Source organism: Danio rerio, chromosome 9 (genome assembly GCF_052040795.2).
Source record: "Danio rerio strain M-AB ecotype USA chromosome 9, GRCz13ab, whole genome shotgun sequence".
NCBI lineage: Eukaryota > Metazoa > Chordata > Actinopteri > Cypriniformes > Danionidae > Danio > Danio rerio.
The window spans coordinates 57,105,001-57,120,000 of NC_141029.1; the positions used below are offsets into that span (position 1 = coordinate 57,105,001).

General features: G+C 36.1%; 1 protein-coding gene across 1 annotated transcript in view; it reads left to right on the forward strand.

Annotated features, from left to right (window-relative positions):
* rab9a (RAB9A, member RAS oncogene family) overlaps positions 1–9,132 on the forward strand; it is a 15,160-nt gene extending 6,028 nt beyond the window's left edge. The window contains 2 exon segments of the mRNA NM_001242974.1: positions 3,506–3,678; positions 8,604–9,132. Coding sequence (NP_001229903.1) covers positions 3,529–3,678; positions 8,604–9,059 — 606 coding nt within the window. The 5' untranslated portion in view covers positions 3,506–3,528 and the 3' untranslated portion in view covers positions 9,060–9,132.
* Positions 9,133–15,000: the final 5,868 nt, after the last annotated feature.

The following is a 15,000-nucleotide window of genomic DNA, read 5'->3' on the forward strand; positions in this document are numbered from 1 at the left end:
GTGTTTCAGGACATGATTAGATCAAATTTAACAGGGAGGGTGAATAGTACATTTCTGTTAACACAAACACAAGCTTTTTGTCAGGAATGCCCGTGCGGTCACTGATCCATCAATGTAGAAAAGGGATGTAAAATTATAATTTAGTAATTACAAAAAAAAAAAATTTACATACTAACATCCAGGAAAACTCCCGATCATAGATATATGTGTATATGTGTATATCTCTGGCTTTGGATGGCCACAGTCCTCCACTGTACCTTGGTCCTGCATTCATTTCAAAGGAGCGCTACCCTGTAGCAAGATGGCGGCGGTATTGACGCATTCCGTCCAATAGACCAGGGGTTCCCAAACTTTTTAGCCCGCGACCCCCAAAATAACAATGCCAGTGACTCGCGACCCCCAATATCCTCTGAGGTGGTTATAAATACAGAAACCTTGCATGCAATGACGCAGACACACCAATTAAATTTGTGTCAGTGCTTTAAATGTGCCAGAAAGTATAACCTGATGTTATAAAATCAAAATGCATCTGACGCTATTGCTGCCTTTAATATAATGTAATTACCCGTGGGGTCGCAATCCAATAGAACTAGTAACTATAAGCTACTATAGTAACTATATAGTATATAGTAACTATAAACGACTATTTTTATTTTCAGTATAGTTATGAATAAAATATGTTAATTCTTATGGTTTATTAAAAATAAATAGATTTTTGGAAATCACCAGGCGACCCCCCTTCATTGCCCCGCGACCCCTCGGGGGGTCCCGACCCCCACTTTGAGAACCACTGCAATAGACAACAATAGGCCAGGCGACATCTAGTGTATATATCTATGGTTGGGCAGTAGCGTTGCTACAAGTAGTGATGCTACTAGCTTCACTACATTTCTTAGTAGCTTGGCGGTAGCATCGCTACTTTCTAAATCAAATAGCTTTTCAGTAGCAAAGCTATTTTATTAATCAAGTAGCGCAGTAGCGTCCACACAAGCTACATTTGCAGATCACAGATCAAAAAGTGACGGCACCGACTTTTACGGAGCTGTGAGGCCGGTGTGTAGCCGATGAAAGTAAATTCATGGCTGCGTCCGAAACCGCAGACTTCCATACTATATAGTACGCTAAAATCAGTATGCAAGCCGAGTAGTATGTCCGAATTCATAGAATTCGAAAATCTGTATGCGAGAAGTACCCGGATGACTTACTACTTCCGGCGAGATTCTAGAGTGCTCATCCCATGCATGCTGCGCTATCCCATGATGCCCCGCGAGCGAATTCATGAATAGGAGTAAAGCGACGCAATTGACGCAGGTAGGTCACGTGACCATGATAAAATAGCGGATGTAGTACGCCCGAATTACATTCATACTTTTCACGTTCATACTGTATAGAACGTACTTTTCTAACTGCCGAGTAGTACGTTTAAATTCAAATGCAGTACCTACTGAGTAGTAGGCGGTTTCGGACGCAGCCCATATGATGGCTAGAATGAGGAATTCTTCTTCCTGTTTTACGGTGTTCGACAACAAACTTTTTGGTGCATTACTGCCACCTCTGGTTGGCGATGTTGCCAACTGAAACTTGCTTGATGGAAAGATGACTGAGGGAGAGGAGATATTTCTGAAGCAGTATTCCTCGTGACCATACCTCGAGAAGTACATGTTAAGATGCAATAACTTGTATATTATTCCAAAAAAAATCCCTTTATTATAGTATTTATTTTAAATGTGTAACACCTGGTTTTATTGGAGTTTTTTGTTTTAGCTGTTATACTATAATGTGTTTCTGTTTAGTACAGCATACTGTTTACAGTAAATAACTGAACTGAACTATTCTGCCTCATATGTTTCATTGGTTATTTTATTGATCACTAAGATCAATGATTGACTTGGATTTAAGTTGCTTCAATTTAAAAATAAAAAATGCAAAAATAGCTTGGATGTAGCTAAGCTACTTTTGCCTTGTAGCTTTTAGCTTAGCTTGCTACATTTCCCAGGGGCTAGCTTTTAGTGTAGTTAAGCTACATTTTGAGTAGAGTAGCTAATAGCTTAGCTCACTACATTTTTTAAGTAGCTTGCCCAACACTGGCTAATGTACGCTCGGCAGTATGATGAATTTGTCTTGGATAACATTGTTTCTGTTATTATTATTGCTATTAAACAGTTTTTTAATTTATTTATTTTTATTGTAAAATAAGTGACTGTTTTTCAGGATTCTTTGATAAACTGAAAGTCCAGATATACTGAATTTGTGCTCGATTTGTATACATTATTATCGCTTCTATTATTATTGTGTAATTGCATTGTTTTTTTAATATTATTATTATTATTGTTATTATGAGCAAACTATTCCTTTAAAGGGCCATGAAACCCCCGTATCAGCAGGATGTTTTCACTCCTCTAGTTTGGACAAAGTCAGGAAAGTGGGTGTGTCTGGCTGTGTTAAGGTGGACATGTCGGGAGAGGGAAAAGGGGAAGGATTTGAATAAAAATGGGAGTTTCCATTTGGGCACGCGCTGATTTTCACTGAGGCAAAACAAACACAGACGCAGGGGAGAAAGAGAGTGATTGTGTTTAATGACGGTGGAATGTTTGATACCGCATGTCGTATAAGAGAAAAAAAAACTCTGCATTTCTCTGTAACTCAGATGCACTCGGTAGGTCAGAAAGCCGTGTACAGCTAGAGCGGTTAGGTGCGGAATAAAACCTAGCGGGAGCGGGACTAAAAAAATCAGTCCCACGCAGACCTCTAGACCAGGGGTGTCCAAAGTCGGTCCTGGAGGGATGGTGTCCTGCATATTTTAGTTCCAACCCCAATTAAACAAATCTGAACCAGCTAACTAAGCTCTATCTAGGTAAACAAAAAAACATTCAGGCAGGTGTGTTGCAGGAAGTTGGAGCTAAACTATGCTGGACACCGGCCCTCCAGGACCGAGTTTGGACACCCCTGCTCTAGACTTTCGCTTTAAAATCAAATGAGATTGTGCTCTTTTTAAAAGAAGGCGGAGCTACAAGCGCCTGTGCATTACCATAGCAGCAGATGTAAAACAGCTTTAGTGTTGTCGGTGCTGGTCAGGTCTGCAGGTTGTCATTGGTCAGTGTGTGCTTCATGCCTCTGTCGGTCTATGAAGACTCTGAACTGTCGTTTTTCATCTAAAACTCCACATCTATAATCCTCTGAGTCTATGCTGACATTATCTTCAGCAGCTCAAACACTCTAATGGCTAATGGACAGACGGCTGCTTCTCACTCAGGGCTGCTGCTTATGCTAATGAGGGAGAGATGGGCACTAGTGGGCGGAGCTTTCCCCCTCAGATGATGACGCGTACAAAGGGAAAATGTCAATCAAAGTGTTTCATTCATCAAGCCTGGTTATAACAAACACAATTAATTCATGTTTATCATTAGAGGCTGGAGATATTCACACTGCTGACACATAACTGGGTTTACACACCTTATAAAAGTGAGTTTAATAGGTGCCCTTTAAACATGTCTCTCATATTCAGTTCACAGGACGAGGATTACAACCATGTCATCTAAATCATCTCTCCTGAAAGTGATTCTGCTGGGTGATGGCGGCGTGGGCAAAAGCTCGCTCATGAACCGATATGTCACCAACAAGTTTGATGCTCATCTCTTCCACACCATCGGTGTGGAGTTCCTCAATAAAGACTTGGAGGTACATTTTCTACTGTAAATACAGTTGAAGTCAGAATTATTCGCCCCCCCCCTGTATATTTTTCCCCAATTTCTGTTTAACGGAGAGCAGATTTTTTTCAACATTTCTAATCATAATAGTGTTAATTACTCATCTCTAATAACTGATTTATTTTATCTTTGTCATGATGACAGCACATAATATTAGACTAGATATTCTTCACGACACTAGTATTCAGCTTAAAATCACATTTAAAGGCTTCACTAGGGTAATTAGGGTAAAGTTAGGGTAATTAGGCAAGTCATTGTATAACAATGGTTTGTTCTGTAGACAATCCAAAACTAATATTGCTTAAGAGGGCTAATAATATTGACCTTTAAAGCTATTAAAAACTGCTTTTATTCCAGCCGAAATGAAACAAATAAGACTTTCTCCAGAAGAAAAAATATTATAGGAAATACTGTGAGAAATTCCATGATTTGTTCAACAGCATTTGGGAAATATTTGAAAAAGAAAAAGAAAATTCAAAGGAGGGCGAATAATTCTGACTTCAACTGTAAATAACATCTTCATAATCTAATACAGACATAGAAGTTGCAGCAACAAGCTTCTTTTTAGCTTTAAAAGAAAAGATTTACTTCTAAAATAGAAGCCTGAGATCACACACACACACACACACACACACACACACACACACACACACACACACACACACACACACACACACACACAAACACACACACAAAACAAATGTACAGGTGTGTGTAATGCACTGTGTATGGGGGCAGGACAGTAAATCTGACGTTATTCTCTTATCTGGCTGCCATTGTCAGTCTCACACTATTTCTTTGCTTTTTCCGAAAGTCTTGATAACACCATCTTAGAGTTTTTCTTTTAATATTTCATCAAATAGGATTGGGAGAGGGCAACTAATCATTTACTTGCATGCATTGTGCTCTGAGTTTACCAACTATGATGACCTCTGCTGCTGAGAAACGCGCACATGTTAAAAGGGTTCAGTAGATAATACATGCAAAAAAAAAAAAAAAAAAAAAAAGACTTTTTTTATTGTCTAACACAGGGGTGTCCAAACTCGGTCCTGGAGGGCCGGTGTCCTGCAGATTTTAGCTCCAACTTGCCTTAACACACCTGCTCATATGTTTCCAGAAAGCCTAGTAAGAGCTTGATTAGATAGCCTAGGTGTGTCTGATTGGTTTTGGAACTAAACTTTGCAGGACACCGGCCCTCCAGGACCGAGCTTGGACACCCCTGGTCTAACATATTTATTATGAACTAAAATATAATGGAAGTCAATGGTTACAGGTTTCCTACATTTTTCAAAATATCTTCTTTTTGCATTCAACTGGATAAAGAAACCCTTAAAGGTTTGGAACAAGTAAGGGACGAGGAGTAAATGATGACAGAATATTTCTTTTTTTGGGTGAACTGTCCCATAAGTGGGATAGATTGTTAGAAACCTGTAACCATTGACTTACATAGTCGGAAAAACAAATACTACGAAAATACCACCAATGGTTGCTGGTTTCCTACTTGTTTTTTTTTTTATATAAAGTACCCAATCATACACCCAACGCAATAAGACACAAGACGTATTTGACGCGATTTGTTGCTCTTCTCAGACCCTCGCAACTGTAATTTTCATGTTTTGCGCCACGTTGTTTAAATGGCAAATCCATTTGTGCCCCTCTGTGGTGTGGTGTGTGTGTGTGTGTACGTGCGTGCGTGTTAAGGAGGTGTATTTAGGCGCATTTGTTGGAGCGTTGCTATTTTGAGGAACTGAAATAGACCAACAGCACCATTGACCAACTAAAAGCTGCTCTAAAGTCCAGCAGAGCGCGTTAGTTATGCACCTATGCAGATCCAAACACTTACACACTGCTGAATACACACAGCAACACACAAATGTCTTTACAGATGAAAACAATTAAAGGATTAAAATATTACAAACATGATTATTTTCTACATCAATATAAACAGCACTGCCTCCATGCCTTCTTCACCTCGCAGGGCTTCTTCTGTTCATTCATGATGATCTGCATCTGTATAATGTGATTATTATTATCTGCAGAGTTATATTTGCTTTAATAAACACAAGTTTAGATTTTTCCAGCTGTGGGGTTTTGGAAACTGGGGTTTTCTATCTGTAAAGATATTAGTGTATTGCTGTACATCCTGCGTGTTTAAAGGAGTGTGTAAGCGCGGTTCATAACTAAGCGTGCATGACTTTAGACCTGTTTTTAGCTGGTCTATTATACAGTCTATTTTAGTTCCTCAAAATAGCAACACTCCAGCAATGCGCCTTCACACACCTCTTTTCTAGACTGAAACACCCAAGAGTCCACAAAGTGGCGCAAATGGATTTGCAGTTTACACAACGTGGCAAAAAAAACGGCAAAATTAAGGTTGTGTTGGTCGGAAAATAGTAACATGTCGTGGAAACTGTTGCAGAAAAAAGATTCTGGTCTGCAAAAGTCTTAAGTCAAATTTCTCAAAGTCTGAGATCTGCGAAGTCTTTAGGCAAAGCAGTTTATTGTTACAGCATCAGTAACAACCGAGACAGGTCATACGAGTGTCTGCTGAACATAGGCTTGCACACAGTTTAAATACACTTCTGTGTCTTAATACTCCACCCAAATTTACAAATTACACACCTCCATCAGCTTCTCCGCTAATGAGATCTTAAATCTCTTAGGTGCCCGCCACTAATAGAATCTCAGTGTCTTTCAGGTGTCTTACCCATGTCCAGTTAAGGTCTTTCCTTCCTGTGTTGACTCCGCCAAAAACAATGCTCAACAATATATCTTGTTCACTGTCCACTGAGCTGTCAACTGTACGTTCAGCTGAAGTTCATGGGTACTCATATTTTTTAGATGTCATTACAAATGAGTGTGGGTGCACGTGCAGGTGTGCCTTATCATGAGTTACAGAACAGAACGCAGATGTCCTTATGGCCTTGCATCCATAAATCTACCCTCATTGTGACATTAATGCTGCTTTTCTAATTTATCTTCTCATCTCTGGCTGCATTTACACAGAATGACTTTTACATTTACCAAAGCACACATACCTGATAATAATGCCGCAGGTATGGGTAATAATACAATAGATAATAATAATACTGAAATCACTCAGATAAGCATATAAATGAGAGTAATACATTCTTCAGAAATTCATCAAGACACAATGAATTCCCCAACAAAACGCATCTTGCTTCTTGTTGTGCCAGGTGTATGACACTTAGACTTTGTGCCTAGACCTGGGGTCTGTTCTTCGTACGTGGATTACTCAGTTAGCTGGATTTGGATATTGACGATTTGACATGATCCAGGATTGTTTAATTCTTCAAAGCTGATCCGAGAGTTGTTGTCTTAGCAACCCTGTCGTAGCTCAACCCTGATCGGAAGCAGGTTCATATCTTATAAACAGGATTATATCGGCTCAGTTCAAGCAAAGATAATAGAGAAAGCATGTGCTGAATTCTGATATTTTACACTAGTAGTTATATACACTTGGGAAAATAGTAAATATTTTTTAACTATATATATATATATATATATATATATATATATATATATATATATATATATATATATATATATATATATATATATATATATAAAGTTATAGTTATTAATAAAATTAATAAAGTTATACATATTAATAAAACGAATGCAAGCTGCACCCTCGAAATGAAAGTACAAAGACTGCCACCTGGTGGTGCACAGAGAAAACTTATTTAAATGAACTTTTTAGATCGCTTAGTACAAATTGTGTATAATAGAAATGCACAATATGTGACTTCTTTTTAAAGCAATAATACATTAATGCAGTCATAAACATGTTTTGATAGTTAATATGCCAGTGATTTGATGCTTCACAAAAGTTGCAGACGCCTTTACCAATATCAAAATGCTTTCGTAAACATCCAGTTATTCTTTACACCGATTAAAAAAACAGCTACTATAATAAAGAAAATCTTCTCTAAATGTAGAACTAAATACACTGATATGCATTGAAATACATGATGAATACTCTTGACACATGAAAGTGTAAAGCCTGCAGCTCACAGCAAATGTGGAAGGTTATTGCGGGTCATATTTAACAAGCCGTTTACTGCTAATTTGATGTAATTTTGCTCACATGGATAATTGAATATTAATCAGATGATGTCATCACGCTGCTGTGCCATCAGCCAATCGTTGCATTGCTGATCATGATTTGGAGGATCGATAGATCAGTCCTTCTCCACGCATGCAGCGATCTCAGATCAGTTCATCCAGACATTCTAATCTGATTCGCAAACTTGTTTGAAAATTAGCCAGAGATCAGTTATCAAGATTAAAAGATCCCGGATCTGCCAAATCATCTTAGATCATTTAAGCGAGGTACGAAAAACAGACCCTAGAATATCACTATTATATAATTTAGAAAAATGTTGGAATCTGGTAACCATTAACTTCAAATGTATTTATTTCATGAATATGGAGGTCAATGGTTAGAGCTTTCTAACACAGAAGATATTCTGAAGAATAATAACCATTGACTTTCATAGTCAGAAAAGTAAACACTGTGCAAGTCAGTCAGCGGTTGCTGGTTTCCTACATTTTTTACAATATCTTCTGTTTGCATTCAACTGAATAAAGAAACCTTTAAAGGTTTGGAATTTGTAAAGTAAATTCTGTAATACAGTAGTCGCCAAACTTGTTCCTGGAGGGCCGGTGTCCAGCAGAATTTAGCTCCAACCCTAATCAAACACACCTGAACAAGCTAATCAAGGTCTTACTAGGTATACTTGAAACATCCAGGCAGATGTGTTGCGGCAAGTTGGAGCTAAACCCTGCAGGGACCCTCCAGGTGACCCCTGCTGTAATAAGTCAACCAGTGTATTTGTAAAGCATCTCAAATGTTGCCTTTTTTCTGCATAGGTGGACGGCCGTACTGTGACCCTGCAGATCTGGGATACAGCCGGTCAGGAGCGCTTCCGTAGCCTCCGCACGCCTTTCTACCGCGGCTCCGACTGCTGCCTGCTGACCTTCAGTGTGGATGACAGCCAGAGCTTCCACAACCTGGTCAACTGGAAAAAAGAGTTCATTTATTACGCCGACGTCAAGGAGCCCGAAAGCTTCCCGTTTGTGGTTCTGGGAAATAAACTGGACGTTTCGGAGCGTCAGGTGAGCAGTGAAGAAGCGCAGGAGTGGTGCATGGAGAGCGGTGGATACCCATATTTCGAGACCAGTGCAAAAGATGCCACTAATGTCGCGGTTGCGTTCGAGGAGGCGGTGAGAAGAGTGCTGTCTCTGGAGGACAGACACGAGCATCTGATTCCTACAGACACTGTGAATCTGCACAGGAAACCGCGCAGCGCTACACAGTGCTGTTAATGGAGGAGAGGCAACTAGCTATTTGAATGGGATAGTTCACACACTGAGATATTAAAGTCTACTCACTTGTTCATTTTTGCCCTCAAATGTGGTTTTGTGAGTTTCTTTGTTCTGTTGAACACTAAAGAAGATGTTTTGAAGAATGTTGTAACTGTTGGCTTTCGTAGTTGGAAAAATAAATTCTATGGAAGTCAATTGTTACAGGCTTTTTTAACATAAAGTATATTTTGAAGAATGTTAGAACGCTGTAAGCTTTGGCTTCTGTAGTCTGAAAAATAAATGCTATAGAAGTCAATGGTTACAGGTTTCTAACATAAAAGATATTTAGAAGAATGTTTAAAAGCTGTAATCAAAGACTTTCATAGTCAGAAAAGTAAATACATTGGAAATCAAAGGTTACAGTTTTCCTATTTTTTGGCAACCATTGGCTTCCATTGCATTTATTTTATATTTATAGAAGTCAATGGTTACAGCTTTCTAACATAAAAGATATTTAGAAAAATGTTAGAAAGCTATACGCATTGGCTTCTGTAGTCAGAAAAATGAATACTATAGAAGTCAATGGGGTTTTTTTTTTCATAAAAATTTGTGAAAATTTGTTAGAAAGGTGTAACCATTGGCTTGCAAAGTCGGACAAATTTGTATTATGGAAGTCAATGGTTACTGGTTTCCTTCTTTAAAAAAAAAAAAAAAAAAAAAAAAAAAAAAATATATATATATATATATATATATATATATATATATATCGTACTTATATTATTATTTAAAAAAATGTTTGAAACCGGTAACCATTGACTTTTATTGTACTTATTTTATTTTATGACTATAGAAGTCAATGGTTAGAGCTTTCTAACATAAAAGATATTTTGAAGAATGTTAGAAAGCTGTAACTATTGGCTTTCGTAGTTCGAAAAAATAAATACTATGGTAGTCAATGGTTACAGGTTTTTAACATCTTTTGCCCCAAAACATCTAATATCATTTATATTAATATTATTTAGAAAAATGTTTGAAACTGGTAACCATTGACATCCATTGTATTTATTTTATGACTATGAAAGTCAATAAGTAGAGCTTTCTAACGTAAAAGATATTTTGAAGAATGTTAGAAAGCTGTAACTATTGCCTCTTATAAAATAAATACTATGGAAGTCAATGGTTAATGGGTTTTTTACTATATATATAATGTCACTTTGAAACCGGTAACCATTGATTTCCATAGTATTTATTGTATGACTATGGAAGTCAATGGTTACAGCTTTCTAACAAAAAATAAATAAAAATCAATAAAAAAATTGAAAAATGTTAGAAAGCTGTAACCACTGACTCCCTGAGTTGGAACAATATCTCAATTTTGTTATTATTTTGAAAATCTAGAAATCTGGTAACTATTGGCTTCCATTGTATTTATTTTATGACTGTTGAACTCAATAGTTACTTTCTAACATAAAATATATTTTGCAGAATGTTAGAAAGCTGTAACCATTGACCTCCATTGAAGGAAAAATAAATACAATGGAAGTCAAAAGTTATTGGCTTCCTACATTTTTCAAAATATCTTCTTTCTGTGTTCAACTGAAAAAAGAAACCCTAAAAGGTTTGGAACGTGTAGGATGAGTAAATGATGACAGAATTTTCATTTTTGGGTGAACTATCCCTTTAAGTGAGTTATTTAAACATGCACTTACTAGTAAACACTGGGTGATTTATGCTCTGTAATTGACCTTACAGCAATTCAGACGGGTTTTGTATGTGTGTCTACAGTATAATATTAGCGGATATGATCACACTTTACAATAACATGTCATTACTTAATAGGGATAGTTCACACAAATGTAAATCTGCTCATTAATCAAGTTCTGATTAGGGTTTTATTCTGCTGAGCACAAAAGGAGATGTTTTGAAGAATGTCAGAAAGCTGTAACCATTGGCTTCCATAGTCAAATGGATGAAGAGTAAATACTACTGAAATTGAAGATCATTTACTCAACTTTCACTTGTTTTAAACCTGTTTGAGTTTCTTTTTTTCTGTCGAACACATCATGATTTTGATTATTATTATTATTTTAAAAAATGATTGACCTCCATATTATTTATTTTATCCATTTGACTACAGAAGCCAATGGTTACAGCTTTCTGACATACTTCAAAACATCTTCTGTGCTCAACAGAATAAAACCCTAATCAGAACTTGGTTAATGAGCAGATTTACAATTTTGTGTGAACCGCCCCTTTAATGTATTTACTTACAAGAACTAATAATGAACAATACTTGTACAGCATTTATCAATCACACTTCATCATTTACTAATGCATTAAAATACAAATTCATGCTTGATAACATAAGTTACTGCACTGCGAGTTAACAAACTAACAGTGAATGACTGTATTTACAATAGCAGAGATGAGTAAATACTGTAGTAAATGTATTGTTCATTCCCGTATTTCCAGATCAGTGCAAAATATGCGACTAATGTTGCGACACTGTTAATATAGTGCCATTAATGGATCTAAATAGCTATTTCCACATGCACTTACTAGTGAACACTGGGTGATGGATGCTCTGGATCTGAATTCACATGGCTTTTATATGTGTGTGTCTACAGTATGTTATGATTTGGTCACACTTTACAATAAGGTGTTATAAGTTAATGTTAAAGTAACACTCCACATTTTTGTTATTATTATTTAAGAAATATGCAAATTTTACAGCTTTCCTACAGATGAACAGAATAGTTTTATCATTTTCTAATCTATTCAGCTTATTTTTGGGTATGGCGGGAGGATTTTTAGCCTAGCTTAGCATAGATCATTGAATCAGATTAGACCATTAGCATCTTGCTCAAAAATAATAATAATTAAGAGTTTCCATGGCTGCAGCAGTGCAGTGATCTTACACAATGCCTGAAAATAGTTCCAGCTTGATAACTAAGCAACAGTGCTGTATCAATGCAACGGTACGACTATAACTCCTTTATTATTACGGCAAAATAAAAGTACAGTTCCTAGATCTATCAGCCTAGAAAATAACAACTTTCATTACAAGATGTAAAACAACAGACGAGTGAAGCTTTAAATAGGAAAATTATCAAACCTCTTTGATCATTTTTTTGAGTGCGACGCTAATGGTCTAATCTGATTTAATGATGTATGCTAAGCTAAGCCAAGCGTGTTCATGACAGACCCTGAGATTAGCTACATAGATTCAACTTATCGCATTGGAGCATGCAAGAAATGGCCAAATTAAACGTGCTTTAAAGAGGAAATAATCAAACCTCTTTGATCTTTTTTTTTTTTTTTGAGAGAGAGAAAGATGCTAACGGTCTAATCCGATTCAATGATCTATGCTAAGCTAAGCTAAAAGTGTTCCTGCCAAATCTTGAGATCACCCAAATGGATTAAAAAATGGTAGAACTGACCTGTTTAAACATTAGAGAGCAGTAAAATAGCATATTTACAAGTAAAAAGTGCTTTAATTAAAGAGATAGTTCACCCGAAAATGCTAATTTACTCATTTTCTTTTCCTCAAGTGGGTCCAAAACTTTATTATTTTATTTTTATTTTTTTTTATTTATTTTTTTGCAGAACAAAAAAGTTATTTTGAAAACTGTTGTAACCATTGACTTTAATTGTAGGAAACGAAAATACCACAGGTGTCAATGGTTGCAGGTTTACAACATTTTTCAAAATAACTTCTTTTGTGAAACTCCAACAGGTTTTGAAGGGTGAGTAAACAAATGATGGGAGCATTGTCAGATTCGGGTGAACTGGCCCTTTAATGTATTCACTAACATGAAGTAATAATCTATATTAATCATAGTTCAACATTTACTATTGCATCATTAAAATACAAACTTGTCCTTGTTAACTGGATGCATTAAAAAGAACTAACAACAAATGACCTTATTTCCATTATTGTTTACAAACATGAATGAAGACTGTAATAAGTGTATAGTTTGTTCATGTTAGTAAATGCATCAATTATTACACTCTTATTGTAAAGTGTGACCAGTGATTTGAGTGGGAGCTGTGTGTGTATGTGTGTGTGTGTGTGTGTGTGTGTTTTCCGTCTTGGCATGGTAGACTAATAGTGAAATGCAATAAATGCACTGCAACACTGCGATTGTTTTCCATATAAAATATCTGATGATACTTTTCTAAAGACACAGAAGCACAGCTGTGCATTCTGATATGTTGGTCACGCTTTATAATAACATTCCATTCGTTAATGTATTTACTAACATACACTAATAATGAACAATACATGCGCAGCATTACTTAATCATAGATCATTTATGCATACATCATTAAGCTTCATCATTTCATTTTCCAGTTCAATTCTTTTATTTCAGTTCTCACTGCAAACTATTTACAAAATAAATATACAATTATAGTTATTGTGCAGAAAAAGATATCTATCCTTTATAAATCACTACAATTTCTGCTAAATTCAAGTTCTGATTAGGGTTTTATTCTGCTGAGCACAAAAGGAGATGTTTTGAAGAATGTCAGAAAGCTGTAACCATTGGCTTCCATAGTCAAATGGATGAAGAGTAAATACTACTGAAATTAAAGATCATCTACACATCTTTCACTTGTTTCAAACCTGTTTGAGTTTCTTTTTTTCTGTCGAACACATCATGATTTTGATTATTATTATTATTTTAAAAAATGATTGACCTCCATATTATTTATTTCATCCATTTGACTGCGGAAGCCAATGGTTACAGCTTTCTGACATACTTCAAAACATCTTCTTCTGTGCTCAACAGAATAAAACCCTAATCAGAACTTGGTTAATGAGCAGATTTACAATTTTGTGTGAACTACCCCTTTAATGTATTTACTTACACGAACTAATAATGAACAATACTTGTACAGCATTTATCAATCACACTTCATCATTTACTAATGCATTAAAATACAAATTCATGCTTGATAACATAAGTTACTGCACTGCGAGTTAACAAACTAACAGTGAATGACTGTATTTACAATAGCAGAGATGAGTAAATACTGTATGTATTGTTCATTCCAGTATTTCCAGACCAGTGCAATTTCTGCTAAATTTAAAGGTACAGAATAAACAAACTTATTTAATATAAATGTATAATAAGTATATTATATTAACTTTCCCACAATGAACAAATTATTGCAAAAGTACAAATCCCAAAATTCATTCATTCATTTTCCTTCGGCTTAGTCTCTTTCATAAGGGGGTCCCCACAGTGGAATGAACCGCCAACTATTCCAGCATATGTTTTACACAGCGGATGCCCTTCCAGCTGCAATTCAGTACTGGGAAACACCCTCATTCACACACAAACTTATACACTATGGCCAATTTAGTTCATCAATTCCACAATATAGCTTGTGTTTGAACTGTGGAGGAAACCGGAGCACTCGGAGGAAACCCATGCCAACACGGGGAGAACATGCAAACTCCACACAGAAATGCCAACTAACACAGTCGGGACTCAAACCAGTGACCTTTTTACTGTGAGGCCACAGTGATAGCCACCGTGTCACCCCAAATTCCATCATATAATGATCTATCCTCATATTTATACATCTCTTATTTTATCATTCAAAGTTTTTATTCCATACATTTCCTCCTTTAATGACTAATTATTAATTAATCTATTAATTATTGATTAACAAATATGAATAAACACTAATAAATGTATTGTTCATTATTGGCTTGTCAATATATTAATAGATTGTAAAGTGTGAGCTGTGGGTCTGATTGGGAAAATTGAAGATGCGTTATCTAAAAAAATGAAGTCTTAATGTATTGTGTTGCTGGAGTAAACATAACTTGATTAAACAACCTTCAGATATTTCTACTTGAAAATGACAACACAGAAAAAAAGAGGCCTGCAGTGTGTGCTTAATGTGATTTTCTTTTGCTGAAACTATGATTACCTTATGCATTTCTAAT